Consider the following 12,392-nt stretch of genomic DNA (forward strand, 5'->3'; position numbering starts at 1 on the left):
AAAAAAAATACAATTTATCTTATCTTTAATATTAGAGTTCGAATTTTTTAGTTTCGAGTTTGAATTTTTATGTGGCCCTATTTTACTAAATTAAGAGAGAACGCTCTCAATAAGTATATACATACGAGTTTATCTGGTAAAATGTGAAAACACTCACTAAATAATTTTCTATATACACATTAAGTAGTTCGGCCTTCTTCCTCTTGGCCAAGAACAGTCAACACATTATAATTCTAATACGGACACAGCAAATAATTTTCAAGTATTTTGAAGCAACTCATAACTTCCAGTGCTGTGAACCTGCTTTGTCAATCCAAACGGAGAACTGCAAGCATAAATCGAACCCCAAAAATTTAAACCAATATAGCAAATATCGATACTCTAGATTAAAAATTTGATATTTAAAACTATATGTACAAAGCATTTTCTTTTATCAATCACAAAAAAACTGAAACTCCGAAAGAAAACACACATTGATCCACCTACCATTCCTTCTATCAATTTGCACGTCCAGTAGCCTTCTTGTAGGTAAACCACTTTGCAATCCATAGGTACACAAGGAAATTCAACACGCTGAGGATAGCGAGGAGCCAGTAGAAATAATCAAGATGGCCCCGATTCAAATTATCTGGAATCCAGCCAAGCTTTCCATTCCTTGTGGTCACTTTGGTGACAATGGTAACCAGCAGCGTACTTAAGTAGTTGCCTACTGCCACAGTTGTAAGTGATAGAGCCGAGCACAAGCTTCTCATAGCATCAGGTGCCTGGTCATAGAAGAATTCCAACTGTCCAATGAAAGTAAAAACTTCAGCACATCCAACAATAAAATACTGTGGTACTTGCCAGAAAATCGTCATTGGAATTGTCTCAAGATCATAGTAGTTGTTCCTCTTTACTATGTTGAGACGAACAACCTCCAAAATCCCGGCAGCAACCATGGAGAATATGGAGATGAGAAGTCCAATGCCCATCCGTTGAAGTTGGGTGAAACCCCGTTCATGGCCTGTGAATTTTCTTGCGAATGGGACAATAACTATGTCATATACAGGAGCCCAGAAGATTACACTGAGAGTGTCAAAGAGGGAGAGGGACGCTGATGGAATCTTGAAGTTGGGTCCCATGTGTTGGTCCATTGTGTTGCCTTGCAAAACAAACATCGTGCTCATTTGACTGTACACAGTTGCAAAAACAATTCCAGATGCCCATACTGGTAGCAATCTGATTATGGCCTTGAGCTCTTCAACTTGAGTCACCGTGCAGAGTCTCCATGGGTCTGCCGAACCCTTGACTCGATCAGTCTGAGTCTCCACAGCAGCCTTGTCAAAGAACCTGTAATTTCACAATTTTGTTAAGAGGACTGATCAACCATACAACTTTAGCAAACCAATGAAAAGCTTAAGACCATGTAAAAAATGGAATGTCCAAGAAGAGGTTCAAGAACATCCACTTTAGTCTTCTTAAAGAATTTAGTGACTATGTAACTGAATTACAGTGGCAAATTATGAAAGCTTATTTGCTAATTTGGCACATGAATAAAAATGGAACTCTCATTATGAGGTGAGATATCAGGGCATGTCTACAGTAGTCGAATCCTCTAGCAAACATTATCGGATATTAATGACCAGTGATTATTTTGAACTACAGTACATTTAAAATGGTATGTGAACGTAAGATTAATTTAGATACTTCTTACTGATTAGTGACAAAAAGGACCTCATATCCGATGTGCTAGGAGATGGAAATATGCTTACTTGAATTTGCTCGTGGACTCAAGTTTGCGGCTTCCTTGGATATTGCATTCCTCATCTGCGGTCTCATAAAGAAGAGACTTATCAGCAGGAACTACAACATTCGATTTCCTAAACGATGCAACTATAACCTGCATTATCCTTGTAAGCGGACTGCCACCAGGTTTCTGTATCCGATACAACCGACTGCCTGAGAAGAAAAACACAACTGCAATGGCCATCGCAACTGCCGGGATTCCGAAACCCCAACCCCAGCCCACATTCATTTGTATCCACACAAGAACAGAGGAAGCAACAAGTGCACCAATATTGATTGAAAGGTAAAACCAATTAAAAAAAGAGCTCTTCTTCTCCCTCTCACCATCATCAGTTTCATCAAATTGATCTGCACCAAAGGATGAGACACATGGCTTAATGCCTCCAGTCCCAAGAGCAATCAAGTAAAGTGCAACAAAAGTGACTGCTGTTTGCGCCCCTGTTGGGTGGCAGGCATCCTTGTCACATGATGGTTTTAATCCAGAGACAGAAGCAGTCAATGTTAACAATGTCATTCCCTGCGAGACAAATAAACAGATAGATGATTGACAACATGATTTATGCAAAAATAATGACTTACTTAAGCCCTTTAATTCTAATTCATTATTATTTAGAGACCAGATCAGATGTCACAAATAAAACCAACCCCTGAGAATCCTCGTCAAAGTTTCAAAGGAAAAAGGAATCAGTTATATTAGAAAAGCTATCTCCTACAAAGGAACTGAAAGTTATGAATGGGAAAATGTGAAAAATTACAATGAAAAAAAAAAAATCACAATGACTTAAAACAAGGAAGCATTCATGAATGAAACAACTTGTTGTAGCTCTTAAGAATTTGATCAAAATTGCAATTAACAGGTCTAATGTCAAGAAATAGAATTTAGGAATTTAAAAACATCTTAACAGAAGAGAAGGACTTTAAACCAAACTTACAAGGCAATAGATGATTGAAAAACTGGCAATGGTCCAAAATCTACCCATGTACGAATCAGCTAGAAATGCTCCAATCAATGGAGTAATATAGCAGGTTCCTGACCAATTCGTGACATTGTTTGATGCAGTGACATTTCCTTGATTGAGCTGCTTCTGGAGATAGTTCACCAGATTGGTACTCATCCCATAATAAGCCAGCCTCTCACAACATTCATTTCCTGAAATAAAGGGTCTTCATTGTTCAATATCTCAGGTGCATTCTATCACGAAAGAACAAAAACAGATGGTATTACACTAAACAATAGATGTTTAAAACCATACCGAGAATAAAGCGGCATGCCTTCCAATTTCCAGTTTTCTTCTTATTAGCAGGTTTTTTATGGATATCCACAGTCCCATCTTTCGTATAGATATCTTCTTCTGCCATGTTATCCTCACGGATGTGCTATAGTTCAAATAACGTTGTACTCGATTCTTCTATCTCAACATGTCACCTAAAAAATCAGCGGATTTAATCTAAGAATGAATGAATCAATCATCATACAAATAAAAACAAATAATACTAAACATTATGATGAATATGTATTTATGTTAGTGCTTTGTTTGGTAATTGAGGATGCAGTCATGAAAGGAAGAATATCTGGAATACTACAACAAATTTCCCGGTAGCATTTAGAGCACACAAGGATACACATACGTGAACCATTCACTTACCATACATGTTTATGTAATACAACACAATACAGAAAAGCATGTAAGCACCCGTAGATTTATAAGGATGTCAATGAATGTTTTCAAATAAACTAATTGACACCACGTACACATCAATGATTACTTTAAAGCTACAAAGTCAAGGCAAATGATAATAATGGAAAAAAAATTAAAAACAAAATAAGAAAACACTTTTATCTGACTAAAAAACCAAAGATGATGTCAAAGGCATGATGATGAACTCCACACTGCGGCAAAAACTTTAACTGAAGGAAAGAAGCCAACTACATAAGACCGAAAGGAGCCTCAGAGGAGATAAAGATTGACCATAGTGCAAAACAAAATTTAAGAGATACACCCCGTCAACTTATCACAAAATAATTAAAAATTTCCACGGCTACCCTAAGATGGTCAGAGACTCAGAATCCATACAATAAAATAAACATTGTTAATTATTATCAAGAATCATGTAAAATGATCATTCTTAAACAAATGAGGCAGCATAAAACCTAATACAAGATTAAAGTGGACGTGTTAATAATACATTACAAAAAAACCAAATACACGATTTTTAATACATAAAGATGATCAAAATCCCTAAAACTCAGAACAAACAAACACCCAATATAGAGAAAGACAAAGAAGAAAATTACACAAGCATGCATGCATGAATATAAGAACAAAACCCCACCAAGAAAATAAGATAAAGAAAAATATCTTGAGAGTGGAGAGATTTATAAACCTCTATATGAAGTGAAGAAACAGAGAGATCCGAAAGCAGAGTATAGGCTCCTGGTGTGAATGGCGAGCAAAACCAGGACACAACAAAAGGTCCGGTTCCAACTCGTGCACACCAAAAAGATGATGAATTTAATATGTGTGTGTGTGAGAGAGAGAGAGAGAGAGAGAGAGAGAGAGACCGAATTCAAGTCAGAGAAAATCTCTTACCTTTTGTTCATCTCCTACATATGTGTTGGTTGCCACCTTTATGTACAACTCATATTGCTTTTTCTGATTCATTTTGCATTTTGGTACTTAAATGTTTAGTAATTTGTTTTCTTCCGTTTATGTTACTTTATTTTTTAGAGTGATGATAACTCTAATTAGTAACTGGTGTTAAAAATAGCAAAATGTGATATACTGTGATGGAAAAATCTTGTAAAATATTTGGATATTGAATAATTACAATAGATATCATATGTAGCTCCAAAATGTCATTCAAAAGGATAATGCTCTCTACCCTATATTTTCTAATGAATTTTTTTTTTTATTGTAGAAAAGTGAAGGAAAGACCAAGTATTTGTCACCATATGTGGTTTTTAAGTCATTTTAATTAGTTGACTGTCCGAATTCAACTCGTTGAGAGGTAAGATTGTTAAAAATTTATAATTTGAACTTCATCCACCTCTCCACCGAAATAAAATAATTTCCAAATAAAAATAAGAATCTCATATGAGAAATCCCATTAATAAGAGGGGTTAGAGACAATATAAAATAATTTAGGGAAAAAAATAGTAAAGGATCTAACAATTTAAAGTTTGTTAGGTGGGTTTACCATTTATGATTCTTAAATTTGAGATTCTTACGCTTCCTTCTAATGTTTAGTATCTTTGAATCTTGAACCATTTCCGAGGAAAATGCATTGTCTATTGACTAAGCTTAAATACCAATTCCAAATTCATATGCAGTGTTTAGTATTCTTTTCAAAATAATAATAACAATAATAATCGCCTATTAGATTTACTATGTAGGGTAAATAATATAAAGATCCATGATTTTGTTAATTTCTCATGTAAGGACATAAATTTACCATTTATTTCAAACAGGTCCACAGTCTCTAGGCAAATAACCAAATTAGCCTTGTAATGCGTTGGACAATCAATATGTAAATTTGTAAACCTAAAAAATAAGGATATTTCCGTCTCTTGAATAGAGGTAACTAAGGTCAGGACCGCTTTTGATACGAATGGACGGACAAATTATGCCCTTGAATAACAATACAACAAAAGCTCAGGGACCTAATATGAATTTTCATATTGGCGCGTGTAAGTTCATGGGACGAGAATCTCTCTCAAGATAACGGTGTTTGTTCGGATCCGGAATCTTCCGCTTTTAGATAAGAAAAATGTGACAATGCCAATGTCCAACGAAAGCGATTATTATTTTTTTTTTTTTAGACTGATTAATCATCAGATTACTGCATTACACAGATATTTACAACAATTGCTTATTGTAGCAGAGATATTACACTGATATTTACAATCAGATATACATGATTGGGACTTACATTATTACAATGAATTCTATGAAGTACATGCCCAATATAAATAACCCCTCACAGGAGAGGATGTTCATACTCCACTTACATTTCGCAAGGGAGAAGAATATAAAAAACATTTAGCCCCCACAATACTTTTGTGGGGGCTAGAACTGCTGCCCTCACAATACTTGTGAGGGCAGCAGCCCACCACTTCGGCCAAGGCCGAAGTGGCAACGAAAGCGATTATTTTGAAAGCACTTTTTGGGCCCCAAGCACTTTTCCGCACTAAAATCTAGCTTTTCCTTTTGTTTTTTCTTAGCAGGCGCACCAATGTGAGACTTTGGTGTTGTGAGAGATATGAGTGGAGTTGTGATGTGAAAGCATTTTTATTTTGTTTAAGGAGTTGTGAGAGATATGAGTGGAGTTGTGATGTGATTATGTGAAAGTGCTTTTTCTTTCCTATTACTTAAAACTATTATGATGATCGATCAGATTTTTTTTTTCTTTTTTGGGTGCATATAAATTTGTTTAATGTGTCACATCACATCCACACTCGGTTCCATGTCGCTTGAACTTTTGGGGTATTGGGCAAATTATGGTTGGGATATCAGATTATTAAGAGTACTGTTAATTTTGAAAGCATTGCCTTTAATGTAACTTTAATATTATTTTTTTATAAAATATTTTGCTGTGAAGCCGTAAAAGCACTTCCGAATCCACAAAATTGGCTGGTGTGAGATTTGACAGTCAAAGATTATCTCAGTGGACAAGTGCAAATAGAAAGCATGCTTGGCATGATCACGCTAGCAGTGTCACATAGCTTTCCTTTTTTGCCAACATCATCAACACATCATTGCCGACCTTGTTCTTACCTTATTCAAATTGAATTCTTCTTCTTACCAAAGATTTGAAATTAGGATTATATTTGCTGAAATTGAGTCGGCTTTATGGGTTCCCATTTGTGAGCTGTTCAGTAATCACATATCCATATATATATATATATATATCAGTTAATATATCAATTAGGCATTTCTTCATTGAGATGTGAGTGAGAACTACATCCGCTTGCGCCTAGTTGGGTAGTGCTTTTTGTGGTAAAATGAATAAAGTCCTTTGTGTCTATGACTATTAGTAGGAATAAATTTTCGTTTAAAAATTAAAAATGATATGTTTAGTCGAGTAATTTTTAAATAGTTTTTTTTTATTTATCCGTGTAAGTATGTTATAATTGTAAGTTTGTATGATGCAGCTGAGTTCATATAATTCATGCCAGGAAGTTGTTGATGACAATGATAGCTTACCTCAAAATTATGCCTATCAGTTTCAAAATTGTTGCTTTTAAGTAACTTAAGACTTTTTGTTTTTAGTTGTTCTCATCATCTCATGACCCCACTTTTTCAGCTACTATAAGATAAGTGTCAGATTTATGTCTTAGCCATGACCAGTCAAAGAGTTTTGTGGTGTTTAACGGTAAAAACTGGTTATGTTATTGTCAATGGGCACGCATATAAGAACCTTGAAGCAAAAGTGATAAATAAATAACCATTTTAAGAAACTACTAATCAAAATTAAGAGATTGTTGCCATATGAAATGATAGTAATTGTCTATAGATAAGCTTTTCATTGACAGCAACATTATTGACACTGCTGAATTCACCATCAGACCCTTTAAAATAAAATAAATTCGAGTTCATGTGAAAATAAAGATGCAAAAGAAATCAAACAAAAAGATAAGATCACGAATCAATGGCTGGATACCACCGGCTTCTTATATGTATACCACCTTGCAACCATAAGATATACTCACAAATTCAGAACACTCAAAAGAGCCAAAAGCCAGAAGAAGTAATGAAGATGACCATAGTTCAAGTTATCAGGTATCCAGCCAGGCTTGCCATGCATAGTGCTGAAATCTGTCACAATGTTAACAAGCAGTGTGCTCAAATAGTTCCCCAACGCAGCAGTTGTTAGAGACAGAGCTGAGCAAAGGCTCCTCATGGCATCAGGGGCCTGCTCGTAAAAGAACTCCAATTGCCCAATAAAAGTAAAAACTTCGGCACAACCTATAATGAAGTATTGAGGCACCTGCCAGAATATTGACATTGGTATGTGCTTGAGCTCATAGTAATTGTGTTTCTTTACCTCCCTCAGCCTCACAAGCTCCAGAGTCCCGGCTGTTAACATTGCGAAGATTGAAATAACAAGGCCAATGGCTATGCGTTGAAGTTGAGTGAACCCATTTTTATGGCCTGTGAACTTTCTTGCTAATGGTACGATAAGACGGTCGTAAATTGGTACCCAGAAGATGACGCTGATTGTGTCAAAGAGGGAAAGTGAAGCTGAGGGGATTTCAAATGAATTGTCGATGTGAAGGTCCATTGTGTTACCTTGCAGCACAAACAATGTGCCCATTTGACTATATACAGCAGAAAACACTATCCCAATTGCCCATATCGGGAGCAATCTTATAATGGACTTGAACTCTTCAACTTGAGTCACAGTGCAAAGTCTCCATGCATTTACTGAGCCTTTAACACAATCTGATGGAGTCTCCACGGCTGCTTTGTCAAGGAAACTGATGATATCGATAATAAGCAACTCTCAAAAGTAATCTAAATGGCTCATATGACAATTAAATTGGTTAGTTTTGCGTGTAGCATGCCTTAATTGCTTTGTGTGATCAAGCTTATGGCTTCCAATGACAGCAAATTCTGTATCAGCAGTCTCATAAAGAAGGGACTTGTCAGCAGGCACTTTTATTCGAAATTTCCTGAAAGAAGCTACTAAAACCTGACAAATGCGGGTCAACGGACTCCCTCCAGGCTTTTGGTATCTATACAGCCGACTACCTGCAAAGAAACTGACGACAGCAATGGCCATAGCCACAGCTGGGATGCCAAAGCCCCAACCCCAGCCAACATTTGTTTGAATCCAAACAAGACAAGAAGCAGCAACAAGGGCACCAATGTTAATCGAAAAATAGAACCAGTTGAAGAAAGAACTCTTCTTTTTCTTCTCTGCTTCGTCATAGTCATCAAATTGATCAGCCCCAAAAGACGAGACACAAGGCTTAATCCCTCCAGTCCCTAGAGCTATTAAGTAAAGTCCTACAAAAAACACAGCAATTTGCAATCCTGTTGGATGGCAAACATTCCTTTTGTCACAAAGTGGTTTTAGTCCATGGACAGATGCCGACATTGTTAATATTGTCATCCCCTGCAACATTTACAAGCAATTATTAATTTATTATCCGAAATAAAGTGGGATTAAAATGATTCCTTGGACCTTAAGTTAGCAGAGAGCAACAATTAAGTTTTGACAAACTTACGATGACATAAATGATGGAGAAGCTAGCAATTGTCCAGTATCTTCCCAAGTAGGCATCAGCTAGAAATGCCCCAATCAGAGGCATGACATAGCACGTACCAGACCAATTTGTGACATTATTAACAGCTTGAACATTCCCCTGGTTTAGTTCGAACCTGAGATAATTAACAAGATTAGTGTTAATTCCATAGTATGCCAATCTTTCACAGCATTCGTTTCCTGCAAGTATATGCAAAACCGAGCATCGCTAGAAACAGTCATCTCTGAGTGATCATCTAAATTTACATCAAATTAATATACATCTAATTAACAATACCTAGGATGTAAGGACATGCTTTCCATGTTCCAGTTTCCTTCTTGACGGCAGGTTTGTTGCCGAAATCAATCGTTCCATCGTTAATATGTATATCTTCTTCAGCTCTCATTGCTTCTTGTCTTGTAAGCCAAGAAACCGTCTGATGATTTTCTCCTTCCAGCTTGAATTATATTAAGTAAAGCATGCATGGTGGGTTCAGAGCTCATAGTCTTTGATATTAAAAGGACATTCGGCACGCAGTACTATTGTATTACCCAATTCTTAAATGCATGCATGGTTGATGATGTCTGTCATTTTCATTGACTCTGATGAAGTGTGTTGTGGAAGACATCACAAATCAAGAAATGAATAACATGCTGATATCGCCAGAAAGAAGCTTATACAGATTGCAGCATGGGTGTTCATATCAAGATATCACAAATCAAGAAACGAATTTACTCATTTTATTTTAACATGAGTGTTCATAAATTGTGGCACACGTTTATAGGAAAGCAATTGTTTCACTATTTATTTATTTATCTTTTCTAGTAGTCAGCCATTTCCTTGTACTGGTCAGATTTGTTAAGCTTTTATGGTGCGTTTACTAAATGAGAATCGGAATTGATTGAGATTAGAATGAGCTAGAATTAGAATGAGTTGGAATCAAAATAAGTTGTTTATTTGAACTGTAAGAATCGAAATCAATTGTATTACCATTGATGTGTTCACTTTATCTTACAATCGAAATCAGAATGAGTTAAATTATTCCAAGTTACTGTAAAGTTCTTAATTAATTTTGTCATAATTATAATTTTATATTTTGATTATTGTGATTATTATTATTATTCAAAAGTTATTATTAATAATAATTATTATTATTAGCAATTTAACTCAAAAATTAGTATTGTTAATCATATATTAATTAATTATAATACTTTTATGAATAATAATAATAATAATAATCGTCTTCGTCATCAAATAACAATAATAATAATAATCAATATAATAATAATAATAATAATAATAATAATAATAATAATAATCATCATCATCATCATCAATAGCAATAAATCGGAATCGATGGTGGCCATCATCAAACAATGTCGAGATCATCATCAACATCGTGAAGACGGATAGTGAAGATTGCAGTGGAGATGAGCGATGAAGAAGATAACAAAGATCAACGACGATGATAACGTGAATAGTGATAATGACAACGTGACCGGCGACAATGAAGATAATGATGGTGTTAGCCTATATGGCTATAAATATTGATTTTGATGATAACAAACCACATGTATTTATTAAGTAAAGATTTATGAATTGTGCTTTTATAATAAGAAAATGATGTTATGGAATTAAAGCATTTTGGACTAAAATGAAAGTAATTTTAAAATCTTTGATAGTATTTTAAATTTCGGATTTGGACCTATTTGAAATTATTTAAATGTTTTTGGGCCATTCTATAATTTCATAAAGTTTGGGCGAAGTCATAATTTCAGAAAGTTGTGGGTTTGAGAAAGTATTATTTAAAATTCTGAAATTGGACCTATTTGCAAACTTTTATAACGTTTTGGGCCATACTACAGTTTTATAAAGTTTTGGGGTTAAACTGTAAATTTCGGGAAATATTTTACTGTAGCAGTTACTGTAGCAAGCGGCTTACCGGATACTGATAAACGGCAGGCCGAATTCGAGGCAGAAAACACCAGAACGAAAACGGCTTACCGGATTCCTGAAACCGGCAAGCCGGTTAGGCAAAATTTTGAATTTTGCCTTAACGGTAACATAAATCCGGCTTACCAGATTCCATTAAACGGCAAACCGGTTAGCCCAGAATGTGAGCAACGGCTAGTTTTCGAGCTCAAGCTATAAGAACTCAAATCCAACTCATTTTGAAGCTCTCCAACAAGCATGAACAAAAAGCACACGTGATATCTTGAGCCTTCAACTTGTCAAACACAAAACATTGAATCATTCATTGTTCTTCATCATTGTATATCTACTCATTGAGTGAGATTTATTGTAATCTTCATTTCTTCATTTCATTTGTAAGAATTTGAGTGAGTGAAACACTTGAGTGGAGAGATTGGGAGATAATCTCTTCATTGTAAAGGTTTATTGACACCTCGAAGTCAATTGTATTCGGTTGAAGCCTCGGAAAGGCTTGGTTAGTGAAATCCTCGAGCTTGGATCGCTTGGAGGCGTGGACGTATGCGGGGATTGCCGAACCACGTAAAAATTCGTGTGTTTGTTTTTCTTCTTCCTTACTCTTTAATTATTACGCTATTATTGAACTTATTATTTTCAATTATTGTTAAGACATTAGATTGCTTGTTGTGTGGATTTGTTAGGATAAATTTTTAAAATTTCAATTCACCCTCCCTCTTGGGTTGCACACTTGTATTTCAGATGGCAATGACAGGGCAAAAAGGTGGCTGCGATGGAGGCTAAAGGGTTTGAAATGAATGTTTTTTTTTCTTTTTTCTTTTTTGCTATTTATATTTTTAATTTAATGGAAATTTAGAATTTTAAAATTCTGATGGGAGCAAATTTGGTATTCTTAGGAATGGAAAACTGATTCTTTACCCCCCTTGAGATCAATCTCCAATTTTCCATTTCTAATTTGATGTGGGCACCACGATTTCAATTTCAATTCATGCCTTTATTTTGTGAAGTTATTGTTGTCAATAATTCCGATTTCTTAATCCGGGAAGTAAACACACCTTAAAGTTAAAAAAACCTTATATATCTACTATCTAGTCTCCATCTTCAATTCAGGTGAGGTTTGGGGTGTGATTTAGTAGCATAACTGCGAATAATTAGAAATTCTTTTGTTGCATTGTCGACCAAGTGTTACATCTCAAATTTATTCTTAGAAAATACTTCTAAAAAGTTAAATAATAGTAATATACAAAATAAAAGGTTGCGACTCTTCTTAAGTCAAGGAGCTAACGATGTTGAAAATGATGTATGAAGGGACAAGGATGTGAGTGGAATAGGTTGGGAATTAGAGTACCATCTAAGGTGCACAAGGTGCTCTCACCGACCAACAAATTAAGTTCCATCTTCTTCCAATCTT

At 35.3% G+C, this 12,392-nt stretch overlaps 2 protein-coding genes across 4 annotated transcripts; both read right to left on the reverse strand.

The window, feature by feature from the left end:
• Nucleotides 1–128: 128 nt before the first annotated feature.
• On the reverse strand, nucleotides 129–4,430 carry LOC18038015 (protein NRT1/ PTR FAMILY 8.1). 3 transcript variants are annotated; one of them, XM_024182277.1, is made up of 6 exons: nucleotides 4,171–4,370; nucleotides 3,039–3,211; nucleotides 2,718–2,935; nucleotides 1,752–2,302; nucleotides 487–1,329; nucleotides 129–325 (listed from the first exon to the last, which is right to left on the reverse strand). In XM_024182277.1, the coding sequence occupies exons 2-5, from the start codon at nucleotides 3,142–3,144 to the stop codon at nucleotides 498–500; spliced, it is 1,707 nt and encodes a 568-aa protein (XP_024038045.1). In that variant the 5' UTR covers nucleotides 3,145–3,211; nucleotides 4,171–4,370; the 3' UTR covers nucleotides 129–325; nucleotides 487–497. The 3 variants fall into 3 exon arrangements, with proteins under 3 accessions (XP_024038045.1, XP_006429307.1, XP_006429306.1); XM_006429244.2 differs by lacking the exons at nucleotides 129–325; nucleotides 4,171–4,370 and adding an exon at nucleotides 4,377–4,430 and having other exon boundaries at nucleotides 334–1,329; XM_006429243.2 differs by lacking the exon at nucleotides 129–325 and having other exon boundaries at nucleotides 334–1,329.
• Nucleotides 4,431–7,491: 3,061 nt separating this feature from the next.
• LOC18038303 (protein NRT1/ PTR FAMILY 8.1) lies at nucleotides 7,492–9,440 on the reverse strand. Its single transcript, XM_006429245.1, has 4 exons — nucleotides 9,332–9,440; nucleotides 9,017–9,234; nucleotides 8,351–8,904; nucleotides 7,492–8,263 (listed from the first exon to the last, which is right to left on the reverse strand). Exons 1-4 carry the CDS (start codon nucleotides 9,438–9,440, stop codon nucleotides 7,492–7,494), a joined length of 1,653 nt encoding a protein of 550 aa, XP_006429308.1.
• Nucleotides 9,441–12,392: the final 2,952 nt, after the last annotated feature.

Source organism: Citrus clementina, unplaced genomic scaffold (genome assembly GCF_000493195.1).
Source record: "Citrus clementina cultivar Clemenules unplaced genomic scaffold, Citrus_clementina_v1.0 scaffold_6, whole genome shotgun sequence".
NCBI lineage: Eukaryota > Viridiplantae > Streptophyta > Magnoliopsida > Sapindales > Rutaceae > Citrus > Citrus x clementina.

Coding starts and splice junctions, on each gene's coding strand:
- LOC18038303 (XM_006429245.1), bottom strand. CDS start 9,440: ATGAGAGCTGAAGAAGATATACATATTAACGATGGAACGATTGATTTC. Junction 8,905..9,016: donor TCTCCATCATTTATGTCATC/GTAAGTTTGTCA, acceptor TAAATGTTGCAG/GGGATGACAATATTAACAAT. Junction 8,264..8,350: donor GATCACACAAAGCAATTAAG/GCATGCTACACG, acceptor CGATATCATCAG/TTTCCTTGACAAAGCAGCCG.
- LOC18038015 (XM_024182277.1), bottom strand. CDS start 3,144: ATGGCAGAAGAAGATATCTATACGAAAGATGGGACTGTGGATATCCAT. Junction 2,936..3,038: donor GGCATGCCGCTTTATTCTCG/GTATGGTTTTAA, acceptor CCTTTATTTCAG/GAAATGAATGTTGTGAGAGG. Junction 2,303..2,717: donor TTTCAATCATCTATTGCCTT/GTAAGTTTGGTT, acceptor TTTGTCTCGCAG/GGAATGACATTGTTAACATT.